Source organism: Neoarius graeffei, chromosome 12 (assembly GCF_027579695.1).
Source record: "Neoarius graeffei isolate fNeoGra1 chromosome 12, fNeoGra1.pri, whole genome shotgun sequence".
NCBI classification, from domain to species: domain Eukaryota; kingdom Metazoa; phylum Chordata; class Actinopteri; order Siluriformes; family Ariidae; genus Neoarius; species Neoarius graeffei.
This window is the reverse complement of record NC_083580.1, coordinates 1879906-1907478: the sequence shown is the minus strand read 5'-3', so window position 1 is coordinate 1907478 and position 27573 is coordinate 1879906. Positions and strand designations below refer to the sequence as shown.

General features: G+C 38.6%; 3 protein-coding genes across 3 annotated transcripts in view; 1 reads left to right on the top strand and 2 right to left on the bottom strand.

Annotated features, from left to right (window-relative positions):
* Positions 1 to 1436, top strand: part of jak2a (Janus kinase 2a) — a 35249-nt gene extending 33813 nt beyond the window's left edge. The window contains exon 24 of the mRNA XM_060935319.1: positions 150 to 1436. Within this exon, the coding sequence (XP_060791302.1) occupies positions 150 to 251 (102 nt within the window). The 3' untranslated portion in view covers positions 252 to 1436. The remainder of the gene's footprint in view (positions 1 to 149) is intronic.
* A 1657-nt stretch (positions 1437 to 3093) lies between these two features.
* rln1 (relaxin 1) lies at positions 3094 to 6616 on the bottom strand. The gene is made up of 2 exons (XM_060934952.1): positions 6437 to 6616; positions 3094 to 3611 (listed from the first exon to the last, which is right to left on the bottom strand). The coding sequence occupies exons 1-2, from the start codon at positions 6603 to 6605 to the stop codon at positions 3250 to 3252; spliced, it is 531 nt and encodes a 176-aa protein (XP_060790935.1). The 5' UTR covers positions 6606 to 6616; the 3' UTR covers positions 3094 to 3249.
* A 2099-nt stretch (positions 6617 to 8715) lies between these two features.
* On the bottom strand, positions 8716 to 26374 carry plgrkt (plasminogen receptor, C-terminal lysine transmembrane protein). Its single transcript, XM_060935318.1, has 5 exons — positions 26256 to 26374; positions 25008 to 25092; positions 15672 to 15802; positions 14093 to 14202; positions 8716 to 9866 (listed from the first exon to the last, which is right to left on the bottom strand). Exons 2-5 carry the CDS (start codon positions 25086 to 25088, stop codon positions 9739 to 9741), a joined length of 450 nt encoding a protein of 149 aa, XP_060791301.1. The 5' UTR covers positions 25089 to 25092; positions 26256 to 26374; the 3' UTR covers positions 8716 to 9738.
* Positions 26375 to 27573: the final 1199 nt, after the last annotated feature.

Sequence of the window (27573 nt, the reverse complement as noted above, 5' to 3'; positions counted from 1 at the left end):
TCTTTCTTTAATAAATAATAAATTGCAATTGCTGTGATATAAGAGGAATAAAACGCCGCTGTAATGGTGAATATAATCCACACGAATGCCATTTCATCGCACCATACCATCACACAGTAGTTTCATGTTCTTCTCTTCCTCTTCGTCAGGTTCACTGTGTGATGAAGGAATGCTGGGTGGCTGATCCAAGTCAGAGGCCGTCGTTCAAGGCTCTCGGTCGCACCGTCGACTCCATCAGAGAGAGTAAATAGGGATGAACACGCCACATCCTCCATCAGCATCAGGGGCCGCCACTGATGTAATCTCTCTGAAGGGCGACTGAGGGAGAAACTCTAAGTAGACCTGAGTGTTATTAGGACGCAGCCTTTATCCAGGTCGCTCCATTGCTCCTGTTTCATCTCGCATAAATTTGCATTGTGTCTGTTACCTTCAGCAGTTGCTATGACAACATGCAGGTGAGGATTCAGTGCGTGAAAACATTTAACTGATGTTTAAGTGTGTATACTTTATACTCAGTGTGTGTGTGTGTGTGTGTGTGCGTGCGTGTTAAAGAGGTTCATTCATCACAAATCATCCGTCATTGTTATCATTCATCAGCTGGAGCTTTAATGGCAGCTGTGAAGAATTTTGTGATACTTTTTTTGGGTCACAGCTTCACATTGCTTCATTTTATTACACTCGATAACAAGAAAGTGGTGCGTGTTTGTTGGTCTGGAAAATAGATTTCATTTCATTTAAACTCATGACTCAACTCGACTCTGATTCCAGTCCTTTTCAAAGAGTCAGTTGATTTAACTCTGTTCACCAATACGAATTGACTCTTTCTGACTGTCCGTCTTAGAGATGAAAGTTTTCTCTACGCTACCAAACAACTGAAGGAGTCGACTGGTTCATGAATCATGAACTCGTATTTGATTCTGAGTCGTGACTCAAGATTCCTGAACAAAGTTCTGTGTAGAAAAGAAATTCAGGAAAAAAAAAGATCAAATTCTGAACACAATTCATAAGATAGTGGTGCAATTCTCCATATTTTTTTAAAATATTTATACTCACATTTCAAGCCTGTGAGTGTATTCTTCATTTCACTCGTTCATCCTCAGCTCCAGGTTCACTGAGACAATCAGGACAAGGAAACCTAAGCCACATGTTTCTTCATGGACTGAATCTTTTTGATAAAGCAGAGCGTGTGTACTTTTTACATGGCTGTGTGAATATAAAAATGCTATGCGTTGTGTTGTATTGATAAATTTTTTTATACGTCCAGGAATTGATTCCTTTCTGTTATATATATTTTCACGTGTTCATGTTTTGTGTTGTTTTTGATCGGTCACTTTCAGTCCTGTCACTGTAAAGTCACAGGATAAATCTGTACAGTGTATTTTGTTTGCAAAATTTTTTTTCTCAAGAACAAAAACATTAAAAAGGAAATAAATGAAGAGAGCACAGATGTGTGTTTCTTTAAAAGCATGTGTGTGCATGTACCTTTAATTATCTTATTTAGACTTTAGAGATAATCACAACTGAAATAAATAAACTAAAACTATGGTTTGACAAAAATAAATTATCATTAAATCTAAGCAAAACAAAGATCATGTTGTTTGGGAGACACAAAATAGATTGTAATGTAGAATTGATAATAGACAATACTAAGATAGAAATGGTACAGGAAATTAAATTTCTTGGTGTGATTTTGGATCATAAAGTCGCTGGGAACCTCATGTAGGATACGTACCAGCAAAACTGGCAAAGTGCTCGGCAATTCTGTGGAAAACAAAACATATTCTTGATTGCAAATCTTTGCGTACTCTATATTACTCGTTATTTTTGCCATATCTGACTTATTGTGTCGAAGTCTGGGGAAACGCCTACAAAACCACTCTGCAGCCGATATGTACAATACAGAAAAGAGCAATAAGGACAATAAACAAAACAGGATACAGAGATCACACAAACCCACTATTCATAAAATCACACATGTTGAAATTTATGGATCTGGTCAAATTCAGAACAGCACAAATAATGTACAAAGCGAGAAATAATCTATTGCTGAAAAATATCCAAGGAATGTTTAGTGAGAGAGAGGGGGGATATAATCTAAGGGGAGACCTAAATTTTAAAAAACCAAAGGTTCGAACAAATATGAAAAGCATGTGCGTATCGAGCTGTGGGGTGACTTTATGGAACAGACTGGAGACAGAAATAAAACAAAGTGCAAATATAAATCTGTTTAAAAAAAGGTAGAAAAAAATTTTTTTAAACAAGTATATTGAAGAGAAAGTATGTTAACGGAGGATGATGAGGGATAAATAGAATAGGGTTGATTGTTATATTAGAACTAACTTAGTATATGGTATATATTTATTTATGGGGATAGATATCTTCATATTTACAGGGATAGGTATGTAGTAGATATTTATTTTTGTAATTATATATTTATATAGATATTTATGAAGTGTATATACGGAATGTAGTATATATGTATCTATATATGTGTGTATGTGCGTATGTATATATATATATATATATATATATGTGTGTGTGTGTGTGTGTGTGTGTGTGTGTGTGTGTATGTATATATATGGTATGTAGTATATATTTATTTTTGTAATTATATATTTATATAGACATTCATGAAGTGGATATATTTTTATAGGTGTATTAATGTAGTTTGGATTTTGGGGTAGTTAAAAAGGGGTGGGAAATTAAAAAAAGTATTGTACTTCTTCCCACTCCTTTTTCGAACAATGTGTGGTGTATTGTAATGTCTGAGCTCTTTGTTATTTTATTTATTCTTTTTTTGTCACTTTCTCGTTTTCTTTCTTTGGTATGTACAAATAGTTACATACATTTTTATACATGGTCGAAAATAAATAAATTCATTCATTCATTCATATTAATTAATCACAGATTATTGTCGCAATGTCTCGATCAGCTAACATTACAATGATGCTCAATATATGATCGAGTTTGTGACTGGTGGTTGAATTTGACTTAAGCTCCGCCTCTGCCGATCCAGATTTGTTCGTCACTCTTCGGAATTGTGACATGCTTCGCAGCTACGGTTTATAAATCATGGACCGTCAGTCACTTGGCTCTCTGACAATAATGTTTATTTATTTTTGTTCATTTATATTGTTACATCATACACAATATTTACAAACTGGACATTTCTGGAGCAGCAGCGTTAAGAGGTCCGTCTGTGTGTAAATAAAGTCCCAGACCGCACTCGTCCGCTTCATCCCTCCATCCTCAGCACAGGCGTCCGATGTCGTTCTTAGTGCAGCCCTGATTGCAGCAGATCCCCGCCAGGCCGAGCGAGTAGTTACGCCTCCTGCGGTCCTCCTGAAGCCAGCCAAGGTCTAAACTCCTGACACGCTCACCCCCTAGTGGCTTGGAGGAGAAGAGTGGGTCCAGCCAGCTCCTCTGCATTTCCTCAGTCAGACTCGACTCATCTCTGGTGTTCCTCTGAGCGCCTACGGCCTGGAGGAGGTCACTGAGAGAGGAGGAGAGGATGGAGGATTGTTTGTCTGGAGCTGCATCGTTGTTTTTTATCCAGCCGAGTTGCTCGTCTCCATCTGACGAGCTTTGCTGAGAGAGCAGCAGATTCGAATCTGAGGAATGAAGATGTTTCAGATTTAACCTCTGATCCTGGATCAGTTTAATTTGCAATATTTGTGAATGTGATTGTTTTGAATGTCTGTGTTTACTATCACACTTTCACATCAAAACAGCACTAAATCATATGATCCAATAACAGCACATCAGGAAGGGTTTTATTCCTCTTATACCACAGAAATGACATCATGTTGTAGGATGTCTATGATACCACTTCGTTCCTGTTCTCACTTACTTTATAGCAGTGATAAACAGTTGTTCCCTCACCAGCCTCTCTTTTTTCCCTCTTTCTAAATTATTAAGGAGGAAAAAAAAAACACCACAGCTTGTCATGTTACTGACAAACCAGAATGTGTAAACTCCTCTGTCCTGGAGATGTCTAAAAACTGAAAGTTACAGCTTTAGCTCTGACTGTTATGAAGCATTCACACTGGAGACTCCTTCCAGAAATTTAAATAAACATCTCCCCTTACAGAAAACTTCATCACCGTATAAGTCCCTGTGAAAGAGCCTTTACTTTCAGGGAACTATAATAAGAGGGTGTGGCTTATTTGTTTCTTTTTTGTTTGTTTTTTTAAAGTGGTCAAATCACATCATTGTGATTTTTTTTATCCAACAGAAACACACATGATGTGCACAAACAGAAAGGAAGTAAAGATTTATCTTAGAACAGAACTGTACTTTGAGAAAATAAAGTACATTATTGTATCCTTATGGGTGCAATGGCTCGTCACTGGATCAGGAAGTACTTGTGTACCATTTATATATTGATTGGGAACATATATGCACCTTTTTGACCCTAAAAAGGCACACAGTTACATTGAAGTCTAATAATGAGCCCTAGGGGGTACATTAATATAGATTGGATCTTGGGGGCACAGAAATGGACTCCTACTGTACCCCTATTTCTGATGGTGAACAAACACTATCGCCAAAAAAACAAGATGGATTAAATTTAGCCCGATTTATTTTGACTAATATTAATAATTCTACATGTAGAATACTGATTTAATAAAGTGGTAGAATAAGAAAGATCAATTTTCGTCCATTTGAACTATGAAATGTCCATGTTTTTATCTCATCTCATTATCTCTAGCCGCTTTATCCTGTTCTACAGGGTCGCAGGTGAGCTGGAGCCTATCCCAGCTGACTACGGGCGAAAGGCGGGGTTCACCCTGGACAAGTCACCAGGTCATCACAGGGCTGACACATAGACACAGACAACCATTCACACTCACATTCACACCTACGCTCAATTTAGAGTCACCAGTTAACCTAACCTGCATGTCTTTGGACTGTGGGGGAAACCGGAGCACCCGGAGGAAACCCACGCGGACACGGGGAGAACATGCAAACTCCACACAGAAAGGCCCTCGCCGGCCATGGGGCTCGAACCCGGACCTTCTTGCTGCGAGGCGACAGTGCTAACCACTACACCACCGTGCCGCCTCATGCTTTTATGTCTTGATTTAAAATCAGTCAGATTCCTTAATTGTAATTTGAATAATCGTGTATTAGTCTTTTTTGTAAAATATATGGATTTTATATATGACAAAACTATTAATCATTTGTTGCAACCCTAGTAAACAGATACCAAAGACAGAAATTATCTGAAAGTGTGTTTAAACTTTACTTTAAAATTAAAAAGATGACATGATGGAACTTTTAGCTTACAGTTACACAATGTTCATGTTTGTTTACTACCAATAACTTTTTCTTTGAGAGAGAGAGAGATGTCTTGTGTTCCCAGAGAAAGTTATTCCTATCATTTTGAACATCTATAACATCTTTAAAACCCACTGGTGTGATGACAAGCAAAACCTGAGACTCTGAATACATCACCCGTCACTTAGCATCATAACTAATTAAAAAAAATATATATATATATATATATATATATATATATATATATATATATATATATATGTCAAATATGCCATAAGCTCACTGTTTAATTAACGATCATCATTCATTCATCTAGAGGAGGTCAATCTGCAGGGAATGGTGGGGTTTAAACTGCACCAGGGTCTCATTAAGTGCATCAGCTCTCATTAACACCGTGTTCTGATCCCTCAGTAACTCACTCACTGTTTTGCAGACCTTCATAAAAGTTGTATGTTCTAAAGGTACATTACACAGTAATTCCAATGTAAACTCATTTAATTAACTGAAACTGCAGAACACTGCTGTTCATGACATCAGCAAACGCTTCACTACATGTAGCTTAAACAGTACAGAATTACAGGTGATTATTTTTAAGCTTTACTCCATGATCTGGCGCCAAACTATAATCTATTATTATTATTATTATTATTATTGCTCTTCCAGACAAATTTGTGCCTTGCATTTTATATTTGGTTTGAATTTATTTTATTTCACTGTGCACTACTTTGACTGGTGATGATTAAACGTGTACAGTAAGATATAATATAAAAGCATAGAAAGCCATTGAAAAAGCAGCATGTGATATAGACTGTGTTTGTGTTCTCAGGAATGAAGGTATCTACAGGTACTTTTTCTTCTTGTGCACTTGTGTAGGAACATGTCCTGCACTGCATGTGTTTACCTGCAAATATACCTTTAAAATAACTGAAGGTGCAGAACTGGACCTTTAGATGTCCAAAAGCGAATTGAAGGCACTTTAGAAGGTTAAAAGTCTCTCTCTCTCTCTCTCTCTAACTAAAGGTACAAAGATGCAGAAGTGCAGTTTGGTGACTCTGTAAGTGTTATTTATTATAGCACTGAGTTTGTCTGTAAGTTTGTTGAGAAGAGTTGTTCAGCATGATGGCTGGCTGTGAGAGGTGGGTGTGCTGTGACTCACCGTGTCCCGGGAGCTGCAGGTCGATGGCTCGTCTCCATCGCGACCCCCCGCAGGTGAAGATGACGGCGCGGATGAACTCTCTCCCGCACAGCTTCACTCCGTAGTCCCGCTGCTGCACCGCGCATGCGCACACCCCGCACAGCAGCACCGGGATCAGCAACCGGGACATCGTCGACTCAGCGCACGCGCACAGATACTGGGGAAGAGAGTCGCCCCTGCCGATTTATAGCACCTAGTGACGTCACGAAGCCCGCCAGACTTCCCTCCTAAGCCCCGCCCAAAATAAATAAGCTAGTCGAAAAGAATATACTCATTAATAATAAATAATATAAATACAGACCAGCTGTGACTCAGACAAGTTTTGTGAATGAAGCAATAAATGAGCAATTTATTTTCATCAAACGTTTTTGACTAATTGGTGAGTTTCTTTCAGTCCCAATACATTAATAACGGATTTACTTACACCGGAAATAACTTTAACTTATACATAACCATAAATGCTCTGAATGGCGCGCACACACACACACACACACGATAGTCAGATAGTAGAGACACCCTGATAGAGACAGACAGACAGACAACACCGATTCCAAAAAAGTTGGGACAAAGTACAAATTGTAAATAAAAACGGAATGCAATGATGTGGAAGTTTCAAAATTCCATATTTTATTCAGAATAGAACATAGATGACATATCAAATGTTTAAACTGAGAAAATGTATCATTTAAAGAGAAAAATTAGGTGATTTTAAATTCCATGACAACAGCACATCTCAAAAAAGTTGGGACAAGGCCATGTTTCCCACTGTGAGACATCCCCTTTTCTCTTTACAACAGTCTGTAAACGTCTGGGGACTGAGGAGACAAGTTGCTCAAGTTTAGGGAGAGGAATGTTAACCCATTCTTGTCTAATGTAGGATTCTAGTTGCTCAACTGTCTTAGGTCTTTTTTGTCGTATCTTCCGTTTTATGATGCGTCAAATGTTTTCTATGGGTGAAAGATCTGGACTGCAGGCTGGCCAGTTCAGTACCCGGACCCTTCTTCTACGCAGCCATGATGCTGTAATTGATGCAGTATGTGGTTTGGCATTGTCATGTTGGAAAATGCAAGGTCTTCCCTGAAAGAGACGTCGTCTGGATGGGAGCATATGTTGCTCTAGAACCTGGATATACCTTTCAGCATTGATGGTGTCTTTCCAGATGTGTAAGCTGCCCATGCCACACGCACTAATGCAACCCCATACCATCAGAGATGCAGGCTTCTGAACTGAGCGCTGATAACAACTCCGGTCGTCCTTCTCCTCTTTAGTCCGAATGACACGGCGTCCCTGATTTCCATAAAGAACTTCAAATTTTGATTCGTCTGACCACAGAACAGTTTTCCACTTTGCCACAGTCCATTTTAAATGAGCCTTGGCCCAGAGAAGACGTCTGCGCTTCTGGATCATGTTTAGATACGGCTTCTTCTTTGAACTATAGAGTTTTAGCTGGCAACGGCGGATGGCACGGTGAATTGTGTTCACAGATAATGTTCTCTGGAAATATTCCTGAGCCCATTTTGTGATTTCCAATACAGAAGCATGCCTGTATGTGATGCAGTGCCGTCTAAGGGCCCGAAGATCACGGGCACCCAGTATGGTTTTCCGGCCTTGACCCTTACGCACAGAGATTCTTCCAGATTCTCTGAATCTTTTGATGATATTGTGCACTGTAGATGATGATATGTTCAAACTCTTTGCAATTTTACACTGTCGAACTCCTTTCTGATATTGCTCCACTATTTGTCGGCGCAGAATTAGGAGGATTGGTGATCCTCTTCCCATCTTTACTTCTGAGAGCCGCTGCCACTCCAAGATGCTCTTTTTATACCCAGTCATGTTAATGACCTATTGCCAATTGACCTAATGAGTTGCAATTTGGTCCTCCAGCTGTTCCTTTTTTGTACCTTTAACTTTTCCAGCCTCTTATTGCCCCTGTCCCAACTTTTTTGAGATGTGTTGCTTTCATGAAATTTCAAATGAGCCAATATTTGGCATGAAATTTCAAAATGTCTCACTTTCGACATTTGATATGTTGTCTATGTTCTATTGTGAATACAATATCAGTTTTTGAGATTTGTAAATTATTGCATTCCGTTTTTATTTACAATTTGTACCTTGTCCCAACTTTTTTGGATTCGGGGTTGTAGATACAGTAGATGAAGACACAAACAAATAAATGGATGATAGATAGATAGATAGATAGATAGATAGATAGATAGATAGATAGATAGATAGATAGATAGATAGATAATTGTTTATTTGATGAATTTTAGTTGCACACAGTAGGGATTTAACACAACACTGTTTTACAGAGCGCGCTAAAAGATGAGAGAACTGCCCTAACCCTGTGTGTGTACAGTGCCACACCCTCACACTGCTCTCCTGAAGTAACATGACTCTGTAGAACACACAGCTCCTCTGTTCACTGATTAAAGACACACACACACACACACCTGATCAGACATGAGAGATTCGACAGTACAGATAAGAGCATCTCCGTCTCTCCTGTGACGTCACACGAATTCAGAGTCATCTCTGTTTAAACAGCTTGTAGACATTTTTTAATCTGTTTGACATTCAGGTAAGGTGCTCAAAAAGAAAGGAACATCATCTATATACATTTTAAAAAAATACAAGTGCGTACTGACACACATTTAGGCCAGAAGGTTACCATATTTAAAAAAAAAAAACAGTAAAACTGATATTTAAGGTGTTTTAGCTACTGATTAGCAAATCACCTAAAATATAATATTAAGGTACAGTTTGTAATATTTCAAGTGTTTCTTGAGCTGTAATAATTAATGAAAACAGAATTAAATGTCACTAAATACAATCCATCAACCCACTTTGAAATTGAACGCGTACCGTAAAAATTAGAAAATAATCCAGGAAGAAAGATGAATGGTTAAAGGTAGAAACTGCCCAAAAGGTGTCACTTTGGCTTTTCTATCTGGCCAACGCTGCACATTTAGATTACAAACAACCAATCAGAGTCAAGAGTTCCTTCTAATCAGCTGCATTTGATCCAAAAATTCAGGCTGAAGATTTTCCAATCAAAGATTTATCTGCAATTCTTCATCAATTTTCTTCCACCTAGCTGTATGATCTAATCGATCCCAGCAACCAACACCAAACTCATGATCAATAGCTAAACCTGTAAATTCTGCTGAATTTAGAACCTCAAAGGACCTCATCAGAGTGCAGAAACATCTTCATTACTACACATTCCCCCCTCCCCGACTCACTCCTGCTAAAAGCGTCCCTCATTTCTCTGAGAGAGGAGGCAGGTGGGACTTTGCTCTGCGCGCTTTCTCAATGCCCTCAAATGTCGGCGGTCCATGAGGTAAATTCAGCCGATCCGCTTCAGCCACCATGATGCTCTCAGCTTCCTCTGCAATCACAAAACACATCTCAGGAGTTAATAATGACTGACCGCATGAGCGCACCTTCGAGATAAAAATAAACCCAAACATAATGAGAATGTCTGCTCTGATAAAGAGCTCAGGGGTTTGGGGGATTATTTGATAGTTTACAGTAAAATTTCATATTATGGTGACAGAGATGCGTGACAATGGGAAACTTCCGCCAGCTCTCTAATAATACCCCAAGAAGCTAAAAACAAAAAAGGCTAATTGAAGCACTGAAGAAGAAAATGTTGCCGTTCTTCTACGTTCACTTTCAAATTAGTGAAGGATTTGGAGAGAAAATAAGCAGATAATTTTCCATAAAGTCAAGAACAACATGACTCATTGCAGTGGTGAGTACGGCAACACACATCACATCATCATCATGACACAGAAACACCACCAGACGTAGAATATATCTGTAGCCCAACAAGGGACTTTTTGTTGTTGTTTTTATTAATGAACAAAGAAATAAACAAATAAATTATAATTTAAATAAAATACATTTTGTAAAAAAAAATTTTTTTAAATAAATAAAACAAATGCATACATAAAAATATTTGCAAAATCATTATCCTGGAAAACTAAACAAATAAAAAAAATAATTAAATTAAAATGTCTACCACACACATTTCCTGGAAATATAAATAGATAAATAACTAGACAGAAAATATGTATTTAATATATACCGTATTTATTTATTTTGTAGGCCTATTATTTTGAAAATTCACCACACTCTAAATTTATTTCTAAATGTTTTTCTGCATATAAAATCTGCTCTACAAAGAGTGAAGTATTGCACCTTTAACAACGTGTTTATGAACCAAGGCCACGACAGTAAACACTCTACATACACTCAGCACGTCTCACAGGAGCGCTAGGACTTGTGCGTCGCACCGCAGCTTATTAAAGTTATGTGACATAGTTTGAAAGCACATCTCTTACCTCAGCTCCTCCACCCCACCTCGATTAGGACTCTGATGCACATGAGGGTACTGAATCCTACGTCACACAAATCAGCACTAACAGTTGTGCTGGTGGCTTTAGTGGAGTGTTTTACAGCATGTGCAGGATGTGGAGTGTTCATTTCCTCACTTTCTGCTCCGATTTACTGATTATAATCTGCAAATATCTGTAATTATCATCAACGTTAATTACTGTGCTAGACTTTATAGGCCTCAAGCTAACACACACTGACAGCTATTTGACCCCAACAAGGAAAGAGAGTGTGTGTGTGTGTGTGTGTGTGTTAAAACAGTGACACAGTGCAGTACAGAGCGAGCAGCTTCCGAGACGCTCAGCCCTGAATGATCAATTAGTCAATCATGTTGGAAGGAGTTTTCCGGAATCAGTCGATAAACATCAGCAAACTCTAACAACTGCGACTCAGACGGAGGACTGACTGACTGACTGACTGAGAACAGGACACTGGTCAGGAGAGGTCACATCCCTCTGCTCTTCAGGACACTTCACCTCACGTGATCTTTCAGTGACTCAGCAGTTTACACATAAATAATGAAAGAAAGAAAGCACAACTTTATTCATCACACACTTGTGAAATTCCTCTCTCTGCATTTAACCCATCTGAAGCAGTGAACACACACTTGCGCACACACACACCCAGAGCAGTGGGCAGCCATGCTAACAGCGCCCGGGGAGCAGTTGGGAGTTAGGGGCCTCGCTCAAGGGCACCTCAGCCCAAGGCCGTCCCATATTAACCTAACCGTCTCTCCATTTTCTAATTCTGGATGCATTTTCTTTTCATAAAATTTCAGAAGGTGTGTGTGCTCCAGTATAATTCCTATTTCTGCATGCCAATGAAGGTAAAGGAGGTGTGGCCTCTGCGCGTGCCAATGAAGGTAAAGGAGGTGTGGCCTCTGCGCGTGTCAATGAAGGTAAAGGAGGTGTGGCCTCTGCGCGTGCCAATGAAGGTAAAGGAGGTGTGGCTTCTGTGCGTGTCAATGAAGGTAAAGGAGGTGTGGCTTCTGTGCATGTCAATGAAGGTAAAGGTGGTGTGGCCTCCGCATGTCAATGAAGGTAAAGGAGGTGTGGCCTCCGCATGTCAATGAAGGTAAAGGAGGTGTGGCCTCCGCATGTCAATGAAGGTAAAGGAGGTGTGGCCTCCGCATGTCAATGAAGGTAAAGGAGGTGTGGCCTCTGCACGTGCCAATGAAGGTAAAGGAGGTGTGGCCTCTGTGCTAGCCAATGAAGGTAAAGGAGGTGTGGCCTCTGTGCATGTCAATGAAGGTAAAGGAGGTGTGGCTTCTGTGCATGTCAATGAAGGTAAAGGAGGTGTGGCTTCTGTGCATGTCAATGAAGGTAAAGGAGGTGTGGCTTCTGTGCATGTCAATGAAGGTAAAGGTGGTGTGGCCTCCGCATGTCAATGAAGGTAAAGGAGGTGTGGCTTCTGTGCATGTCAATGAAGGTAAAGGTGGTGTGGCCTCCGCATGTCAATGAAGGTAAAGGTGGTGTGGCTTCTGTGCATGTCAATGAAGGTAAAGGTGGTGTGGCCTCCGCATGTCAATGAAGGTAAAGGTGGTGTGGCCTCCGCATGTCAATGAAGGTAAAGGAGGTGTGGCTTCTGTGCATGTCAATGAAGGTAAAGGAGGTGTGGCTTCTGTGCATGTCAATGAAGGTAAAGGTGGTGTGGCCTCCGCATGTCAATGAAGGTAAAGGAGGTGTGGCTTCTGTGCATGTCAATGAAGGTAAAGGAGGTGTGGCTTCTGTGCATGTCAATGAAGGTAAAGGTGGTGTGGCCTCCGCATGTCAATGAAGGTAAAGGTGGTGTGGCCTCCGCATGTCAATGAAGGTAAAGGTGGTGTGGCCACTGTCAATGAAGGTAAAGGAGGCGTGGCTTCTGTGCATGTCAATGAAGGTAAAGGTGGTGTGGCCTCCGCATGTCAATGAAGGTAAAGGTGGTGTGGCCTCCGCATGTCAATGAAGGTAAAGGAGGTGTGGCCACTGTCAATGAAGGTAAAGGAGGCGTGGCTTCTGTGCATGCCAATGAAGGTAAAGGAGGTGTGGCCTCTGTGCATGTCAATGAAGGTAAAGGAGGTGTGGCCTCCGCATGTCAATGAAGGTAAAGGAGGTGTGGCCTCCGCATGTCAATGAAGGTAAAGGTGGTGTGGCTTCTGTGCACCAATGAAAGTAAAGGAGGTGTGGCCTCTGTCAGTCTCAGGTTTTTGTACTCATTACTAATGAATAGGCATGGCTTCTGTGCCTGTCAATCACAGTAAAGAAGGTGTGGGCTCTATGTCAGAACCAAAGAACAGGTGTGGCCCCTGTGCTTATTAATCAAGGTAAAGGAGGTGTGACCTCTGTACCTGTCAGAAGCAGTAAAGAAGGTATGGCTTCTGTAACCATTAATCAAGGTCCGAGAAGTCTAGCCTTTGTTTCTGTAATAACCTTTAAAAGAGGTGTGGCTTCTGTGCCTGTCAGAACCAGTAAAGGAGGCGTGACAATTGTGACTGTCAATTCTGTTGAAGATGTGAACTCCAAAAATAAACTGCATTGAATCGTTGGCTGATTTCAACATACCTTAAATAAATCTTTATTACAAAGCACTACAGTCCTCAGAAATTATTCAGGTTATCAGGTTTAAGGAAATATGTAAATTTATATCCTGGCATAAAAGAGGAAAATGTTGTTTTATGATGCATTTTATGATTCTCATTTTATTACTACATGTAATGGTGTTTTGAACCATCTGGTAAAAGTGAGGGAGAAAAACTGAAGAAACTACAATGAAGGACGCATGAGACAGACTTCACAAGTGCTTCCTGTTCATTTAGAAAAGTGTTGATTGAATTAATGACATGGTGGTGTGGCCTTGAGGGGTCTCATTTCATCGCTAAATTGGACTAATTCATAATTAATGCCTTGTAAGATATAATTTAAAGCTAAAGATATACTGTAGTTCATAGACTTGTCAGAGCACTTAAGCAGGGTTTTTTGAGAATGTGCTGGTGGTGACACCTGAAGGCAGCATGCTCGAACAGGATTAACGCAGCTCCGATGCTAAACCTATAATCACGAATCAAATCACACACTTAAAGCCACTCAAGTAACCCAAACCTTCCAGTCGAATCCAGTGAGCCTAAAACACAAAGCCTAAAGCTGTCTTACTCTCACATTATAATAAATAAAATGAGAAATCAAACGCAAAAATAATGGCACCCTCATATTGTTGTTGAAATCGGGGACATTAGCGCACCTCTCATGCGGTGGATGTAGGAGCCGTACGCCATGTCCACCTGATACGCCAGGATGAAGCTGAGTGGCACCAGCGGCACAAACAGACCAGGGTTTCTCCTCTTTATGGCTCTGTGGAGATACACAGCAAACACATCAACCTCACGTGTGGAGAAAAATCAGTGTATTGTCTAATTATGATCAGCGAAAGTTAGAGTATTTCACTATTTCTTTCTTAAAATCACAGTCTTAAACACACTGTCATCCATCTATCCATCTCTCTCAGTGATTTACAAAAATCTAAAAAAAAAAAAAAAAAGTGTAAAACGCTTTTCTTTGGCCACTGAACCTTTAAGTTTCTGCTTCATTACAGTACGAGACCTAAACTACTCTGAAATGCACTAGGAGGTTGGTGAGCATCTCACTCTAACTGCACTCATTACAGTACATTTAAAGTATGATGAGCGAATCAGGTGAGGTCTTAATCCACACTCAACACCTGATTTTATTTAATTAAATATCTAACACTAATACTCAGAGTAAGAAGTAGCTAACGTTAGCTTACCATATGACCAAAGCGTTCTGCATTTTTGTTTTTAAATGATGTGTGTCTCAGCAAAACGTCCTCCAAATATCTTTAGTGTCTCACTCATCGGGGTTTTTTTTTTTTTAAAGAGACACAACTTGGGGCTGGGCGATATGACAAAAATATCATATCACGATTCTCAAGTGCAGCTCTGCGATACACATACTGTATATGATATGGAGGTCTGCTCTCAAATTGCCAGCAGTATTGAGTTTACAAAAATACTCAATTATTTAGAGCCATCATGTCTAAAATGAATTTAAAAATGATCTTTTTTAAATTAGAAATTTTTTTTTAAATAATGTAAAACACAACACTGACAAAAATTTAAACATTTTATAATTTAAAGTCCAACATTTTCACTTCTTTCCAGTTAGCTTGTAATTCAACTTATTAAAATAAAAAAGTAGTCTATAAAAAGACACAAAAATCTTAAAAGTGTATCGTGACATCATTAATTTTATCACTATATAGATGCTATAATCGTTATATCACCTCGCCCTACTGGACAACACGACCATGTCATATAAATTATCATGATAAATGATGTCAAATTACAGTTTTATGTTTACGTTACTGTTTACTCAGTAATGTGTAGCTGACTGGACATGACAATATCATTTACATTCTTTTAAAAATATAAAATTAAAATATTTCTGTACCATATAAAGTATTTCATATTCATTCAGTCAGATCTGGTGTATTTTTATAAATCTAAGCTGAACTTTTTGCATTTGCATCGTGTTGGCCATCATGAACTGATATTTCTAGCAGAATAAGGAACTGATCTGAATAACGGCTTTGACAAAGATTTTCAAACTTCCTGGTTGTAAAGCTTCTGTTCACCTTATTAACTCAAATCCTGTAAGGCCACTCGGGATTATTTGTGGAAATTTTGTGCACATGAGAGAAAAGTTCATAAAATTCATGTATAAAATCAGTGATGTAAGGTGTCTGTCATGGTGTGTGTGTGCGCATGTTTGTGTGAGTGAATGAGTGAGTCAGACAGACAGACCTGGCCGTGAGGCCGAATGCAGCCAGGCCAAAAAAAGACCCGAAGTATTTGAGAAATTCTCTGGACCAGGCGATCTGCATAGCCATCTGTCGCTCTCGCATCTCATTCTGCATGAGGATCTGACGCTCCATCTATAACCCCCCCCCCACACACACACACACACACACACACACACACACACACAGTATTAGTAGCAGGCAAGTGCAAAGTGTGTTCAGTGTGTGAACAGAACAGTCTGGGTCTGAGTGCGTCTCAGCGACGTGGTCTCTAAGTGAACGCTGGTGAGAAAGTGATTTGACTCTGAATCGACTCATTTGCAAGGAAGTGAATCAAACATGGACTGGGTTGGGGGCGCGTAGATTTTCACAAGCTGTTAAACCAAGCTGCGAGATGCAAACTGGAGAGCTGCAGAAATGATGTGTCTCTGGAGATTTGGACCAACAAAGCAACCAGAAGAGATAATGCAACAGAAAATGTTCCAAACATCATATTTACATAATTATACACATCATAACATACTGCACGCCAGGTCCATGTTCTCCATGCTCGGATGATTTCTGTGATTTCTATACGAACTTGGAAAACATTTCTTTAACTTTTTCAGTTGCTGTATTTCTGATGAATGAATGTAGGAGTTTTATGACGACATTTTCACTCCTAAAAACACTTATTTAAATAAAGCACATTCATTCACACACCCTGCATCAATATGACCAGTGCTGCAAACAGACTTTCACAAGAGCTAATAATTCATGACTACTCATTACGGTTTTATTTTATTTCCTGCATTAAATGATCCTATTATTATTCCTGTGAGACATTTAGAAAGCATTCAGCAACATGTGTTGACCTCCGACCTCCACTCTTTCACTTTTACACACTTTCAAAAGAGTTTTCTCAGCACATGAGCATGTTTTTATAATTTCCTGCTATTACACAGTTCTATTAAAATTAGACAAAAGGAAGAAAATAATTTAAACTCGACTGGATCAGATGTCTACGTCTGTTAGAACGGCGCTCAAGGAAATGAAACATGCTCTTAACATTAAATGTTAAAGTGCTTCAAATTGCAGGGTGCGTGTTTCTGCTTCGTTGGGAGCTGTGGATCTGTTCGGTGACTCATTCTGACACTCATCCTGCCTTTCTTTCTGCACACATCAATGTCTCTCTTTCATGTCTAATTGATGCATTATTTTTTTTCCCTTGAAACAATCGCTTGGTTACATCACATCCCGAAATGAGCCAAACGTGAACAAGATCAGGCGAAGTTATGATGAAGAAACAGGTGAAAACAGCTATACCAAGTTAGTGAGAGTGAAAAATACACACACTGGCCACTTTAATAGGAACTTCTTGTTGATTCGAAAGTTCCTGTTCTTGGCTGCAGGAGTGGAACCCAATGTGTTCTGCTGTTGCATGCTGAGATGCTTTTTGCTCACCACAGTTGTAAAGAGTGATTATATGAGTTACTATATCCTTCCTGGCAAAAAAGCTTGCACCAATCTGTCCATTTCCCTCTGACCCTCTCTCATCAACAAGACGTTTGTTTCCACCCACAGAACTGTCGCTCACTCGATGTTTTTTGTTTTCTGCACCATTCTGTGTAAACTCTAGAGACTGTTGTGCGTGAAAACCCCAGGAAGGAGATCAGCAGCTTCTGAAATACTCAAACCAGCCCATCTGGCTCAAACCAACACCCATACCACAGTGAAAGAAAGTCACACTTTGAGATCACAATTTTTCCCGTTCTGATGTTTGAACATTGTGAACATTAACTGAAGCTCTTGATTTGTATCTGTGGGATTTTGTGCATCGTGCTGCTGTCGAGGGATCGGCTGATTACAGAACTGCAGAAAAAAACAGCAGGTGGGTGTAAGGGTGTTCCTAATAAAGTGGCCAGTCAGTGTACACCTCTTACTAATCAGGGAATTTTACACTGCATATTTTCACAATAAATAATTAAAACACTATTACAGTTACAATAGAAAAAAAGAAAAAAAAAAAGTTCACCGTTAAACTGGAAAATCTCGTCTGGTGCCTTGTACGAGAAAAACTCCCTAATATTCTCTAATCCTCATGTCTCATAAATTAATCACCCGAGCTGGAATGTGAAGACAAATTGAGTTTAAGTGCAAAAGTTTACACATCCTTTGTGCAAAGAAATTTTTATTTATAGCAACAAGGCGTATTTTAGGTTTTGTAAATGTTCTTTTATTATTACAAGAAATAAAAAGGCCTAAGAAAAGCTGAAAATGAAAACTTTTAAATTTGGGATTTAATCAAAAACACTTCCTCTGGTTTGGCGTTTACAGTTTAACTAACTAACTAACTAACCAATTACTATAATAATAATAATAATAATAATAATAATAATATTTAAAGTTTAAGCTTATTTTTATTGTTCAAGGTTACAGTGAGGTGCAAAAGTTTGTACACCCTTGAGACAATCTTATTTTGGCATTTAATTGTTTTCTGATTTTATTAAAAGTTCTTCTAGTTTGGTATTTTCATTTCAATTTCTTACATATTTTTACAAATTATTATAAACTATTTCACTATATTTTTTCTAGTATTTTATTATATACAGTACCAGTCAAAAGTTTGGAAACACCTTCAAATTCGATGTTTTTTCTTTATTTTATTTTAATTAACTAAAACACTTCGTGTCTTAAAGTAATGACTGACTGTTATTTCTCTTTACTTACTTGAGTGGTTCTTGACATAATATGGATTACTACAGTTGTCGAACAGGGCTATTTACTGTATTTTTATTATTTACTCTTTACTGGTTGATGGTGTCGAATGCATTAAGAAGGCAAGAAATTCAATTTTTGAAAAGACACACCTGTTAAATTGAGAAGCGTTCCAGGTGACTCCCTCATGAAGCTGGTTCAGATAATGCCAATAGTGTGCAAAGCTGTTATCAAGGTAAATAGTGACGACTTTGAAGAATCTAAAAGATGAAACATGTTGTTTTTAGCACTTTTTTGTTTACCATATAATTCCATATGTTATTTCATAGTTTTGATGAGTTCAGTATTGTTCTACAATGTAGGAAAAAAAAAAAAAACATCGAATTTGAAGGTATTTCCAAACTTTTGACTGGTACTGTATATATATTTTATTTTTTGTCTACTTTTTACTTACGACTACTACTTATGATTATTAATGGTGAAATTTCATTATTTTTTTTTCTATTATTTTATTTATTGTATACTTCTGATTTTGTCCAAAAAGGTGCACAAACAAAACAAAGTTCACATACAAACAAACCATCTCATGTGAGCGTAAAAACGTGATATTTGAGGGTTTTTTTATTCACGTTTTACTCGTCTTTAGTTCGCAATTTTCGCAGGAGCCTCAGACATGCTGCTAAAATTTCTAATTAAACAAAGATTCCACATGACTAAAATGAGACTTAACATCAACCGTGAACAAAACCCTAACAGTGACGTCCATGCTGTGTCACGCACCGTGAGCCCGACACGCTAAGAAATCATTCATCCTCTTCGTGCTGTCAGAGATCATTTACAAACTCAAAAAAAAAAAAAAAGAGGACAGAAAACATCTCCGTGGGTAATAATAACGTGTGAGGGTAATGGAAATCAGCAGATACACTACGCTGTTAGACATTTTAATGAAGAAAGAATATCATCCATCACTTAAATGGTCCCTCAAGTGACCGGTCTTTGTTCACTTCCTGACAGCGATTCATTTTCAAGTTCATAAAAGGTCAAAAAGAGGCTCACGCCTTTAGAATCATCAACACTGAAAATAAAAATTTAAAAAAAGACTTTTTTTAGGATATTTCTTTTGTTATATCCTTCTCTGCTGATTTTAACATTATTCAATTATTTTTCCCCCTCACTTACTTTTGATTTCTTGTATTTAGGACACTTTGGACCAATTGGCTCTGTTTAGTCTGTCTGTATATTTTAATAAAACATATCTACTATTAAAAGAAAATAAATTCAAGGTAATGTATATCTAAAGGCTGGTTTATACTTTTGCAATGAAGCACATTTACATCACAATCAAAAATTTAACAATACGGCTTTGATAAAATGGCACTTGATCCAGCACATGCCATCATTTTGCATTTTTTTTTAATAGTTTCTGAATACTAAAACTTCATCATGAAACCATAATATGTGTGCAGGATGCAATCAATTTCATCAAGCTTTTAATTCACTTCTGAATTTTTCAACTTAATTAAAATGTGTTAATTCGATGCACTCTCCTACAAAACATTCCTGCACTTCAGAAAATGACTTGTGGAAATATCTTGAATAAAGTCACATTTATCTAGTGTTTCATGCTATAAGATAAGATTACAACAGACTAAATATATGATTATTAAACCCATTTCTAGACATACAGTGGGGCAAAAAAGTATTTAGTCAGTCACCAATTGTGCAAGTTCTCCCACTTAAAAAGATGAGAGAGGCCTGTAATTTTCATCATAGGTACACTTCAACTATGAGAGACAAAATGAGAAAAAAAAATCCAGAAAATCACATTGTCTGATTTTTAAAGAATTTATTTGCAAATTATGGTGGAAAATAAGTATTTGGTCAATAACAAAAGTTCATCTCAATACTTTGTTATATACCCTTTGTTGGCAATGACAGAGGTCAAACGTTTTCTGTAAGTGTTCACAAGGTTTTCACACACTGTTGCTGGTATTTTGGCCCATTCCTCCATGCAGATCTCCTCTAGAGCAGTGATGTTTTGGGGCTGTCGCTGGGCAACATGGACTTTCAACTCCCTCCAAAGATTTTCTATGGGGTTGAGATCTGGAGACTGGCTAGGCCACTCCAGGACCTTGAAATGCTTCTTATGAAGCCACTCCTTCGTTGCCCAGGTGGTGTGTTTGGGATCATTGTCATGCTGAAAGACCCAGCCACATTTCATCTTCAATGACCTTGCTGATGGAAGGAGGTTTTCACTCAAAATCTCACAATACATGGCCCCATTCATTCTTTCCTTTACACGGATCAGTCGTCCTGGTCCCTTTGCAGAAAAACAGCCCCAAAGCATGATGTTTCCACCCCCATGCTTCAAAGTAGGTATGGTGTTCTTTGGATGCAACTCAGCATTCTTTCTCCTCCAAACACGACAAGTTGAGTTTTTACCAAAAAGTTCTATTTTGGTTTCATCTGACCATATGACATTCTCCCAATCCTCTTCTGGATCATCCAAATGCTCTCGACCAAACTTCAGACGGGTCTGGACCTGTACTGGCTTAAGCAGGGGGACACGTGTGGCACTGCAGGATTTGAGTCCCTGGCGGCGTAGTGTGTTACTGATGGTAGCCTTTGTTACTTTGGTCCCAGCTCTCTGCAGGTCATTCACTAGGTCCCCCCGTGTGGTTCTGGGATTTTTGCTCACCGTTCTTGTGATCATTTTGACCCCACGGGGTGAAATCTTGCGTGGAGCCCCAGATCGAGGGAGATTATCAGTGGTCTTGTATGTCTTCCATTTTCTAATAATTGCTCCCTCAGTTGATTCCTTCACACCAAGCTGCTTACCTATTGCAGATTCAGTCTTCCCAGCCTGGTGCAGGTCTACAATTTTGTTTCTGGTGTCCTTTGACAGCTCTTTGGTCTTGGCCATAGTGGAGTTTGGAGTGTGACTGTTTGAGGTTGTGGACAGGTGTCTTTTATACTGATAACGAGTTCAAACAGGTGCCATTAATACAGGTAACGAGTGGAGGACAGAGGAGCCTCTTAAAGAAGTTGTTACAGGTCTGTGCGAGCCAGAAATCTTGCTTGTTTGTAGGTGACCAAATACTTATTTTACCGAGGAATTTACCAATTAATTCATTAAAAATCCTACAATGTGATTTCCTGGATTCTTCCCCCCATTCTGTCTCTCATAGTTGAAGTGTACCTATGATGAAAATTACAGGCCTCTCTCATCTTTTTAAGTGGGAGAACTTGCACAATTGGTGACTGACTAAATACTTTTTTGCCCCACTGTATTTACTCATTTACTTTAAAATGTCTTGTTCTACTGGCAGATAATTTTCCTCATCTTATTCAAGCATTTATTTCAGAAGGAAGCAAAATGATCTGCCAGTGATCCAGCTACACTGGAACAAGAACATGACAAGCCTGAAATGAGGAAAACAAGTAAAAAATAACTAGAAATATGTTTAATAATCTTCTAATTGGTTTATTGTAATCCTTTAACAGGAAATACCAGATTAGTTAGACAGTAGTCAAGATATTTTCATGTATTTCATGTATATTTGCAGGACTTGAAGGATAAGTTGACCAAGTACTCACCTTCACTTTTATTTTAATTCATAAAAACATAACCAGCATCTCCAGTTGAGATGCTAATGTCACAGTTATGAATGTAATAGTGACTGTGGGATGGAAATACAATAAAACAAGTATATAGCGAGTCATATTCAGGATATAGTTCTAGTACAAACTAGTCCTAAACAAGTAAAACAAAATGTTTAACTTTGGGGAAAAAACAATTATTGATGAGAAAAAATACATTTTTGATACTTTTTTGATAAGGTATAGATGCTTTCTTTACTCACTGACATCCTATGCACAATAAATAAAAAAAGGAAACTCAAAGATGAGAAAAAGATGAGGAAGGATATTTAGAGGAATAAATTCTGGTGGAATGTAACTGCGTCACCGATCCCGACCTTAACCAAACAGACGCAATCAGCACCACCTCTGCAATCAATCAGGCCGTTATGAGTGTTAATGCACAGCGGAAACAGCTGCGCAGTTTATAATCCACCCTCCATCGAGTGGAGGAAATCCTGGCGCTATAATATCGCTGATCCCAGCTGCTCACCGCCTCATGGGCACCGATCAATCAAAAAACATCACATTATCCCGCCATAAAAGGAGGCTGAAAAACGAGATTTTCGCACTCATAACCGCAATAAAAGCACGCAGGTTACACCTCGCCCGTGCGTTTGGCCGCCCCGGGGGGGACGGAAATGATGAAGCCATCTTTAACGAGCAAATTTCTGCATCCTTGTGATGATCTCAAGGGAAACAAACGCGCTGAGTGGCCAAAGTGTGCAAAAATAGCGCATGGCGATAATTATTATTATCATCATTACACAGGAAATGATCATCACGATCAGAATTTTTTTATTGCACTTCATATTGTTTTGAATAAACAGGATTTTTTTCTCCTCCACATTATACATTACACATTTATAAAACTATTTTCCTGCAAATGTTTTTTTTTTTTCAAATCACTTTCATTGAGTGGATTGCTGAAACGTTAAACAAACACGGTTAGACTTTAAATAAAGAAATGTATATTCATACACTATACAATGGCATACAGGCAATTCCAGAATTATTGGCACCCTTGAACGAACATGGAAGGGTTATTGTGTTAGTGGTTAATTTGTTTAATCTGTGACAGAAATTTAACCTTCAGTTGAAGTAAATTTAATAAATAAAAATGCTTCCATGAAAAAAACGTTTGCCAATAAATGTGACACGTGGTTGTTAAATAGACAGGCGACAGTATATTAAGCTATTTAACTACATTCCTTTCGTAACCCATTTTTACCAAGGGCACCAATACTTCTGGAGCTGACTAAGGTTAAGATTTCTTGCATAAGAGTCAATAAGAATCTAACAGAGATGTAATTCCAGCTAATTAACTAACTTTAGTTAAACTGAGCTGGACAAATATCTCGTTCATTTATGTTTAAAGCAAAAGAGTAGACGATATAAACAGACAAAACAGGCACTGGTTTGATGTTTATATGAAACTGTGTTTAATACAAAATTACTCTGGTGTCCTGCTGCTTCTGAGACACACGCCTGTGTGATTATTTACACATCCAGGAGGAGAGAAGACTCCATTTCACTTCATGATGTACATCAAGATATTTACGTTCACGAAGAGTGCACAACTTTGATAAAAATATTAGAAATGGTGGACTGTCATGATTTAGTGTTACATCATTGGAATTGACGTTCAGCTTCTTCAGCACTACCTCCATTTTTACCTCTTTAACTACTACAATTTTTAAAAAAGGCAAAAAAAAACCCAACCCCATATTAAAACAACCTGCTCAATACTCAGTGGTGAGACGTCACAGGGGTGTTAAAGCATCTCAGTAAATATCAGAACTAATCCACAGAGTGAGACAGAAGGCAGACGCATGTCACCACATCCTGCATATTTAAGGATAAACAGCTTATAAGGCTAAACAGTGAGAAATATCAAGTTATTTTTATCTCAACACCAAGATGGACTCATACCAAGTCTTCACTTTAGATATCATCATTCATTCTCATTACAACAAAGACATTATAGAAAAAAAATGGCTCCAAAGGGAGCATTATTATTACTATTAATGTGTATTAAGGCTGGGTGATATGACCGTATAATAACATCGTGATGTTTTGTTACAATAGACTTTACAGGAATACTGCAGTTAACTTTTTTTTATGTACAGAAAGCTGTGCTCATTCATCATGAAAAAAGAATGTATTTTTCTAAACATGATACTCATCAACTCAGTTTTTCCATTTTTTTTTTAAAGCACAACTGTTTGCTGGTCGTTCATTCACAACAATCTAAATACCGTGATGTGACATACACTCACTGGCCACTTTATTAGGAACACCCCTACATCCACATGCAGCTGTTTCCTGCAGTTCTGTAATCAGCCGATCCCTCGATGCATCAAATCACACAGATACAAATCAGGAGCTTCAGTTAATGATCACAATGTTCAAACATCAGAATGGGGAAAATTGTGATCTCACAGTGAAGTGTGACTTTCTCTCACTGTGGTATGGGTGTTGGTTTGAGCCAGATGGACTGGTTTGAGTATTTCAGAAACTGCTGATCTCCTGGGGTTTTCACACACAACAGTCTCTAGAGTTTACACAGAATGGTGCAAAAAACAATCATCGAGTGAGTGAGTGAGAGTTCTGTGGGTGGAAACAAACACCTTGTTGATAAGAGAGGGTCAGAGGGAAATGGACAGACTGCTTCGAGCTTTTTTGCCAGGAAGGATATAGTAACTCATAAAATCACCCTTTACAAACGTGGTGAGCAGAAAAGCATCTCAGCATGCAACAGCAGAACACATTGGGTTCCACTCCTGCAGCCAAGAACAGGAACCTTAGAATCACCAACAAGTTCCTTGTAAAGTGGCCAGTGGGTGTATAATTCTGTCAATACATCACCCCACCCTTAAAATGTAATACTATAATATACACAAATTCACCCATTATCTGACTCGTTGCGTTGGATAAATAAAAATGAACTCATTATAATAGATCTCATTATATACTATAAATATTATATCTTTTTTAAGCCTACCTGGATTCTAGCATTGTGCAGCATGAACTCCTGCTGCTTCTTCAGGCTGTGGTCCATGGCCTTTGAGACAAAAATGCCCATTCTCCTGAAACGGGGAGAAATAAGGAAATAAGCCACTAAATACCGCAAATACAGTATCTGATATTCAGCTAAACGATGGAAAATGTAATGTTAAACATAACTCCTGATTTAAAAAAAATGAGCAAGTTCCTGATCTCACTCTTTCATTCTAGAAGTTATAAACAGTCGCTTCCTTCCACCGTCTTCTCTTTACTCTTGTTCGAAGAGAGGAAAAAAAAAAAGATACACAGAGAAACCGCAGACATAAACTCCTCTATCCTGAAGATGTTCGAAAAAGTAAAGTTACAGCTTTACTTCTGACTGTTTCAAAGTGCTGACACTGGAGACTCCTTCCAGAAATTTGCAGCTGCACTATTGTCAGAGCTGCTGCTCCAGAAAATCAATCAACACCATCTGACCAACCACAATCCAGAACCTGACAGCGCTGTGGTGTCAACAATGAAATAATGAGCAAACTATCAGCTCAAAAGGTTTCTGAATATGATATGACCTTCTCCAGGGTCAGGTTTGGAGACTGAAAGGCTTGCGGTGAAAATCTGACTTTTTTTTTTCCGTTTTTCAAACTTTTTTTTTGGTTGATTGTGCCTTGTTGCAGGATAAACCCACATTTCCATATTGAACACTTGACTTTTTTGTCGATAAACTGTTTAATAGTTGAACCAGGAACCACAAGAGAGTATGTGGGGTGCACAAACTTTTGCACTCACCTATATATATTTTTTTCAGCCTGGTTAGATTTGAGCTAATAATATTCCAGCTAACAATAAATACGTTAAATCAGGTAAATCAGGTGAAAATAAACCCTTTGAAAACAAAGACATGATGATGATAGATTTTATTTTAATCTACATCTGGATCTTAAAAAAAGTGACCTATCTGTCACTGTGGACACTTTCTCAAGCTAACACCTTCTATAAAAATAAGCAAACTTCGTTTAAATTGCAAGCTTACAAGCAAAACAACTTGCTATTAGGATAAAATCAACTTTCGTGCCTTAATTTCATTTTTTTTTAATCAATAAACTATAAACACTTCGCCTGACTGAACTGACCAGTTCTCTGATGTTAGCATGCATGCTAATCTGTTCGGCGCGCGCCTCCTTGGAAAAATTGGCGAGTTATCAAACACTGAAGCGCACAAACTACAAATCGGAAGAAATAACAGTACCTGAGTTATTTAAGATGACAGAATAGTTAAAGTTTGGATTTTTAGACTGTGTAGGACTTCAAGGACACAGAGCACTACAGCCTGTGTGTGAGAGACTGAGGCGACTGACTGACTGACCCGGCAGTTTTATCATTCGTATCTGACAAATCCCGCCCAGTGCATTGTGATTGGTCAGAATGAAACCCATTCGGCATCATGATTGGATATCAAAGGATCAATCAAAATACCTCATACAGATGCAGTTTGCTCAGCATACTGTGATTGTTTATATTTATACGTTATATACATAGCTATTTATTAATCTATTTATACTTTATCTTTATTTTAAATTATATTAGGAAAAGTTTATAGCATGATTAAGGTATTAGGGTATTTTTTCATTCATTGATATTGTGAAATCATTAAACTTCACTCATGAATAAATGTCTTTGAAATATTTGAATAATCTCATCTCATCTCATTATCTCTAGCCGCTTTATCCTTCTACAGGGTCGCAGGCAAGCTGGAGCCTATCCCAGCTGACTACGGGCGAAAGGCGGGGTACACCCTGGACAAGTCGCCAGGTCATCACAGGGCTGACACATAGACACAGACAACCATTCACACTCACATTCACACCTACGCTCAATTTAGAGTCACCAGTTAACCTAACCTGCATGTCTTTGGACTGTGGGGGAAACCGGAGCACCCGGAGGAAACCCACGCGGACACGGGGAGAACATGCAAACTCCGCACAGAAAGGCCCTCGCCGGCCCCGGGGCTCGAACCCAGGACCTTCTTGCTGTGAGGCGACAGCGCTAACCACTACACCACCGTGCCGCCCTATTTGAATAATTATTTATTAAATTATTATAATTATTATTATTAAGGTACCTGAACAATGTTTGATGTCGTGAAATCTATGCAAAACATGTCTTGAAAAAATTATTCATAATTACAAAATGATTAAAATACATCAAAAAGTGTTTTTCATTAATATCATGACATTTTACTTATACATGTGTTTTTGAAAGATTTGAACAATTATTCATTTTTAATTAAATTATAGGAACTAGTTTAAGCTATTTTTCTTAAAGTAAAGCTTATGCAGATCAGCGTGTACTAGAGTTTTATCTGCATTATCTCTGACTGTGGGGCGGCACGGTGGTGTAGTGGTTAGCGCTGTCGCCTCACAGCAAGAAGGTCCGGGTTCGAGCCCCGGGGCCGGCGAGGGCCTTTCTGTGCGGAGTTTGCATGTTCTCCCCGTGTCCGCGTGGGTTTCCTCCGGGTGCTCCGGTTTCCCCCACAGTCCAAAGACATGCAGGTTAGGTTAACTGGT

Bases quoted from the DNA above. Each gene is read 5' to 3' on its own strand.
- rln1 (XM_060934952.1), bottom strand. From the start codon at position 6,605: ATGTCCCGGTTGCTGATCCCGGTGCTGCTGTGCGGGGTGTGCGCATGC. The intron at 3,612-6,436 runs GTGAGTCACAGC...TTCATTCCTCAG, and splicing joins CCTGCAGCTCCCGGGACACG to ATTCGAATCTGCTGCTCTCT.
- plgrkt (XM_060935318.1), bottom strand. From the start codon at position 25,088: ATGGGCATTTTTGTCTCAAAGGCCATGGACCACAGCCTGAAGAAGCAG. The intron at 15,803-25,007 runs GTAGGCTTAAAA...GGGGGGTTATAG, and splicing joins TGCACAATGCTAGAATCCAG to ATGGAGCGTCAGATCCTCAT. The intron at 9,867-14,092 runs GTGCGCTAATGT...TTGTGATTGCAG, and splicing joins CTACATCCACCGCATGAGAG to AGGAAGCTGAGAGCATCATG.